At 43.6% G+C, this 6,955-nt stretch overlaps 1 protein-coding gene across 1 annotated transcript; it reads left to right on the top strand.

Annotated features, from left to right (window-relative positions):
- The first annotated feature begins 1,621 nt into the window (after nucleotides 1–1,621).
- dbx1a (developing brain homeobox 1a) lies at nucleotides 1,622–4,405 on the top strand. Its single transcript, XM_070835366.1, has 4 exons — nucleotides 1,622–1,988; nucleotides 2,104–2,205; nucleotides 3,763–3,965; nucleotides 4,115–4,405. The coding sequence occupies exons 1-4, from the start codon at nucleotides 1,622–1,624 to the stop codon at nucleotides 4,403–4,405; spliced, it is 963 nt and encodes a 320-aa protein (XP_070691467.1).
- The last annotated feature ends 2,550 nt before the right edge of the window (nucleotides 4,406–6,955 follow it).

Below are 6,955 nucleotides of genomic sequence, written 5' to 3'. Positions count from 1 at the left end.
ACATGAAAATATGATCAAAATAATACTACAATTAATTAATATCACGGGGAGACAAAACATTTGCACACAGGCTCAACCATAGGCCGTTAATAAAGGAACATTACGGTGTTTTTTCGTTAAGTGGAAAAAGGGGCATGGAAATTAAAAATATATTTTGATTTAAAAGAAGCAGCTTGTGGACGACAATTTGGATTTAAATTAAATTAAAGGGCTATATGACAATAAAATGTGGAAATAAATCAGGCTTGGACAAAGCACAATACAGAATAATAAAGAGGCTAATAATTGATATACATTTCTTGAATGATTTTGAATCTAAATCAGCCTTTTTATTTAATTGTATTCCTTTTTAATTGGGTTTCAATCTGGCAACAATTAGGCGTTTTCTCCCTCTTTGGGTCTGCCGTGCACTTTCGCCTGATTGCTCTGCTTTAACGGGTTTTTAGGGGCAAAGCTGACAGAACACGACTATCAGGCTCCAAGTCGCTTTAATAAGAGTTTTATATGGGGTCTCAGTGTCCGCTCATATGAATGCGTTTTAAATCAAATCACAGATGCACTTTTATTCAACCGGTTAAAATAGCAGAACAAAACCGTCTTTAGAAATAAAGCTTTTTTTTATTCCACTGGGCTTTTTTTAAGCTGAGAGAGGGAAGGGGAGAAAGGCCGAGGGGCGCCTCCTCCGCAGCTGAGGGTGACAGTTAGTTCATGGTTAACAGGATCATGGGCGCACGGCTCAGGCCGCACACTTCTCCTGTGCGCTCTGAGCTGCGGCTCTGCGCACTGAATGAAGCCTGTGCAGAAAGAGTGATATTTAACACATCTGTTAAAGCGTTTTGATAGCAGAAATCCGTTTAAGACATTATTCCATGACGAGGGCCAGATTGAGTGTTGAGAATCCTATGAAACCCTAAAACTGATTTACATTTGAGATGCTGCACAGCGTCTGCAACTATACTGAGGAAAGTGAGGCGAACCATAAATAAATAAATAACAATATTATCTGTGGATGACATTATATAATTTGATGCCTGGTTTTATCCATCTGTATGTTTTTATTTGGCAGCACTGGAAGAATAAAAGAATAACTTTGCATTTTAACGAGTATATTTTTTATATTCTGCATAACAGAAAGGGACCCTGAATGGAAAAGAATAAAGTGTCTTTTTTTTTTTTTTTTTTTAAGTACTCATTAAAAGTCCCCATATAATGGCTGAATCTGTAAAGATTGCTCTTTAATTAGGCCGCTTGCCTCTGCCAAACAAAACAAAGTGAAAGGAAAGTGGTCAACATGCAAAATTGATGACTGAGCCTCTTTTGTGGTGGGGACATTGTGTGTTGCTTGCTTATGAAGTCTAATGCAATCATAAATTGCGTCCTCCAGCCAATCAGCGGGCCGGGGGATGCGGCATGAAAGCGGCCCATGTGGAGAACTTTGTTGAGCCCCATTGTTGAGGCTGTCAGCCCTGAGCGGAGGGCCGGGGGGGCAGGCTGCTATAAAGCTCCTCTCCCCACAGTGAGGAAACCAGAGGAGTTTGTAGCGATTCACACAACTGATTGTCTCCCAGCTACCACAAGGAGTATCTCAGATTTCACACTGATTTTTTTCCAAGCCGGGACCATGATGATCCCAAGCGTCCTCGCGCCTCCTGCCCTCTACCCGGGGCTGTACCGGCCCGCCGCTGCTCTGCCGCTGCACCAGACGCTGCCGTCCGTCTTCCCGAACCACTCCAGCTTTCTAGTGGAGGACCTGCTGCGGATAAGCCGCCCCGCCGCCTTCATAAACCGGACTGTCCCGTCAGCGAGCGCCTCCCAGCACACAGCCACCACTACCTTGTCCTTTAGCGGCGTGCCCGCGGAGCGCACGGTGGCTATGACCGCGGTGACGCGCGAATCGTGCTCGCCGAAAACGTCCTTGCCGAGCAGCAAGGACCCAACTTTTCTCAAGTTTGGAGTGAGCGCCATCCTCGCACCTTCACCAAAGATCGGTGAGTAGACAGACTCCTGTGCGTCTCTGCCTTCAGCTCGAGATCATGTGCTTCTTCAGATACATTTGTCTCATTCAGGATGTGTGTGTTTGACATGTGTGCTGCTCCTCCACAGCCTCCTCGCCCCCTGCAATCCACAGCCTGCACTCCAAGACCTTCCCCATCCCCTGCTTTGACGGAAACTTTCATCCAATATTCAGGACGCCTTATTTACCAGGTAGGCGCGACTTTTACGCACTTCCCCTTTATAGACTCACCTCTCTTTCGCCTTTAGAATTCTGTCTAAACTAATTGCATTTAAATGTAAAACACTTGCACCCCCCGTCATAGATTTTACCAGAAAAGAAGAAATCACTGTCTTATTAATGGGGGGCTGTTGGCTCTGGCCCCTGCCCGGACCCACCCACCCACCCCCTAATTAACCAATTATCCCAAATCGTCACGCTCTAAATTTGAGGCGGGGTGGCGAGTTATAGTCCCCCTTGCTTCCCATTGGGGGGCGTTTTGGCATTTCCCCGGCCCCGCGTTTTCCCACAGAGCCCGGGGGGCCACCGGGCCGCTGTGGCCGGCAACAAAGCCTTCAGCACCATGACCAATTTGGTCAGCTCCCACCGGGCGAACCACCCACACACCCCGGAGAGTGACTTTTACCAGGGGGGGGGCAAAGGCGTGAACCAGTCATGCACTAATTTCCCTATTAGGCGCTATTGAGAGTTTTCAATATTCTCACAAGACCACATAGCGCGTTGTTGTTCCTGATTCTGCTGCGGCCACAGGGCAGCTACAGTCAGGGGGAAGTCCAGTCAGCAGTGCGCAGACAGGAGAAGTGTCCTGCCCGGTGGGACTCTGAAGTGAAAAGATTTTTACAGAGTCCAATCACATCCAGAATGTCCCAGCCGGGCAGAGTTTCCCCCTGCACGCTGCACGGCCCATAGGATAAGTTACCACTGACCTCCAGTCCTCACTCTCTCTGTGCCCTTAAACGTTCCTCTATTCTCCAAGCGGGCCAATCAACGAGTTGAGATAAAGAATAATCTCTTAGAAAAGTCTATAAAGTCGCTAGTCCGTGCTTTCATTCAGGCAAATCATAATGGGGATGCAGTCTTTTCATGGGCTCAGCTGAATGCCTCAACAAAACAACTCCAGCGTCCTGAATAGCTTTTCGTGTTCATTTAATGAAAATGATTTGAAGGCACGAAGAAAAAAAAAAAATTCCCCTCCACTCTTCACTCCCCCCCTCCTCCCCACCCACCCCTCCGGGCATCAGTATTCTGGTATGCAGTTGTGTTTAGTTTGAAAGTGTAAATCTCCTTTTGTTGCGATAATATATGGCCTTCGCCGCCTGTCCAGAGTCTTTTCTGCGTTAGTTCATTACTACACAATTACCGTTCACGGTTTATTAACTCCTCTATCCGCCCTCACAGGGTTCCTTAAAGGATATGCTACCTCTTTACCATACCAATGCGTTTGGGGACCGGCCAATGTGCTAATTAGTCACCTCGTGCCATTTCACTCAAAACCGAGACGTATTGCACAGTTCCAAGGGGGACATTTCCAATACTAACCAGTAGAAAAGTATGGCCTACAACAGAAATCATTATATCAATATGCAGCCTCTCTAATGTCCAAGTTTAGATTTCTAAAGCAGTAAGATGAGTTGTATCTCCTGCAGGGTCGTTTTTAAGGATCATTTGTTCTCTGCAAACAGATTTTTTTTTTTTTTCTGAGATGTGGCAAAGAAAACAAAGCTAACAGGTTGAAATCTCTCTTCCAGCTTCCTCATCAGTTGTTCCCATCCCTGGGACTTTTTCGTGGCCCCTGGCCGCCAGAGGGAAACCCCGGAGAGGAATGTTGAGGAGGGCGGTTTTCTCCGATGTGCAGCGCAAGGCCTTGGAGAAAATGTTCCAGAAACAGAAATACATCAGCAAGCCCGACAGGAAGAAACTGGCCTCCAAACTTGGCCTAAAAGACTCTCAGGTAAATCTTTAGAAATGCTCACAGGTGGTCAATATAATAATATAAATGGTCAATATGTCGTGCGTAATTTGCGCGTAAAAACGCTGTTGCGCATTCCACTGCACCTGACGCTGAGCTTTGTCCACTCACCGCTTTCTTCCTCTCTACAGGTGAAAATCTGGTTCCAGAACCGGCGGATGAAGTGGAGGAACTCCAAGGAACGAGAGCTGCTGTCGTCCGGTGGCTGCCGCGAGCAGACGCTGCCCACCAAAGCCAACCCGCACCCGGACCTCAGCGACGTGGGCAAGAAGTCCTCAGCCGAGGATGACGAGGAGGATGAGGACGAAGAGTTCCGGAGAGCGAGAATGAGGGCGGCAGAGTCCAGCATCTCCTCTCCATCTCTTTCCAGTAAGCACTCGGACTTCTCAGAGTCAGACGAAGAAGAAATAACAGTATCTTAATTTATTTAAATAAAAAGCAAAAAGCAAATATAGAGCTATAACCCGTTTTGTTTTCATATGAGACTGTGAACAGATTTGTAAGAAGCTGCCGCCCCGAAACAAGACCCCATAAATGTCAGTGTTCAAAAAAATAAGTTTCGCTCAAGTTTGTTGCTTCATCAACGCATGCGCACTGTGCAGGATCTGCTTCTGAGACACAATTTGCTGTTTTGCACAGCTTTGTTCAATTGTACAGTATTTTGTACAATTTTGTATGGAAATTTTATGCCAAGAATATTGAGTTACTTTTACCTTGACCTTGAATAGAGTTGTTTATTGAAAAATGTAGCTATTTCGTTAATAATTTATATGAATTTGTTTAATAAGTATGTTGTATTATGTGCTTGTATATATGTTTATTTCACACTTTTTGTATAAATACCAAATAAAATTGTAAACAATTCCAAGTCAAGTGAGTGTGTGTGTGTTGTTTAAAAAACAAAAACAGAACAAAAAAAAAACAAAAGTCTGGCATTTTCAATTATAAATAATCATTAATTTTATTGAATCACAATAACTTAAGACTAGTACAGTGATAGATTTGATTCTCCGAGCCCTGGACAGACCAGTGATGACAAACAGCACCAATCTGCTTTGATGTAAAGAGACTGTACACAAAATACTCCTTTTCAAGTACTGTTACAAATCATCTAGAAAAAGTCATCAAAATGTTGCAAGATAATCAACTATTTACAAAGTTATGTTACATAATAAAAAATGTACATAGCAAAGAAGGCTAAACATTCATTGAGTTTGTGAGTAATAAACTGACAGACTGGTCAAATGCTTCAACGACATCCACACTTCTCATAGCAGGCTTTACACAAGACGAACAGAGAATCAGCCTCTTTGTGCTTACAAGGACCGTAGCAGGAGAGCCTCTATAAAATACACAGACACACATATGGACAAAGACCATGGGCAACAAATCCGAAAAGTCTTCACAAATCTGGTTCCATGCTGTACGTCTCGGCAGTGCTGCTAACCGCTCGGGGTGGGTGGGGTGGGTGGTGGTGGGGGGACGAACGCACATTCAGCTTTTGGCTTTAATTTGGAGATCAGAATGAATGTTGCATAGGATCGGTGACAAACACACTGAAAGCGACGCATGACCCCGGCTTTAAACGTCCATCTGCCCTTCCCAGAAGGCAGGCTGGGAGGTTTAAAACAAAGAAAAAGTACAATATTGTTTTCTTTTTTTAAGCCACAAAAAAAAAAAATGATGTCAAACCATGTTACATCATTTAACCACAAGTACCTTTATACCTTTTAAGCTCAGATTAATCATATCAATATAAACAAAGCAGCATTTACACTAATTTTCACTTAATTAGATCAACATGTTTGTTATGACACGTTTGTTCTTCACAAATCACATAAAACAGACTATGAGCAGGGCAAACGCACAGTTAAAGGATGGGGATGAGGTATAAAATCAACACATCTTAAACTTCCCTCATCCAATCAACCTGCAACAGGTTCTGATTTCGAGCACCAAAACACACCTGTATATTTTATCTTTCTTGCTAGCGGTCCAAATATTTACACCCGCTTTACAGCACTGGGTCATGCATGCATACACTTTAATTTGAAACCCAAAGTGCTGCTTCTCATTCACATCTCAATCCCATGGCATTGGTGTTTGATATGATGAGAGGTCAACGGTGCTCCCCGACAACTGGAGAGAGTCGACTCGGAGCCCTGTTCAGTTTACAGCTATTTAGACAAATAAAGAACCAGCTAACGCACATAGTCTGTTAGAAAAGAGTAAGGCATTGTTTGTTAAAATTCAGTCCAGCACCGAGAGATTGTGCTACAACAGCCTGATTGGGCCAATGTGCATGGAGATCTAAAATGAATATTAAGTGGTGAAAGCAAAAAAAAACGTAGAAGTGGTGGAGGCGTTATTTGTGGAGTTACATGGAAAGCTACAACACAGACAGAAAAGGACATTATCTGAGACACGGTACAAGGATAAGTCGAGCCATGGTGAATGTTAATCTCCCACTTTGTGCCCTTTTCTTCCTAAAAGTGTTTGTTCTGTTGAGCGCAGCGACTCTAAAGGGATTTTGTGTATCAGATTTTGTAGAAATTAACTACAGATGTTGGATTGGATGAGAAAAGCTTTTCATTTTCAGTAGGTCTGTGTTTATAGTAGTGTCCACTAAGTGTGTTGTCTTGCTCCATTTCAAAGGAACTACTTTCTGGTGTAAAACAAGATGAGGCAGGTTGTAACCACAGAGAAAAGTGTCACTGAGGATTGGGTATCACTAGTTTCTACAGGAGGGGTGGCTGAAACCTCGGACAATTTATCTTTTCTATTTTAGTTTACCTGATTTACTAAATGTATTTTACTTTTTTGTCATTCTGTCTGGTACTGGTATGAGCATTTAGTCCTTACATTTATTATTCTGTTTTTATTTTCATGTATTTTTTGAGGATTTCCTTGGTGAGATTTCTTTCCAGACACTGACATTGTTCAGGCGGTGAAGCTGTGTTACTACAGTGTTT

This window comes from Pempheris klunzingeri, chromosome 1 (genome assembly GCF_042242105.1).
Source record: "Pempheris klunzingeri isolate RE-2024b chromosome 1, fPemKlu1.hap1, whole genome shotgun sequence".
Taxonomy (NCBI): Eukaryota; Metazoa; Chordata; class Actinopteri; order Acropomatiformes; family Pempheridae; genus Pempheris; species Pempheris klunzingeri.
Note: the sequence above shows the minus strand (reverse complement) of the source record. Positions and strands in the feature narration are given on the sequence as shown.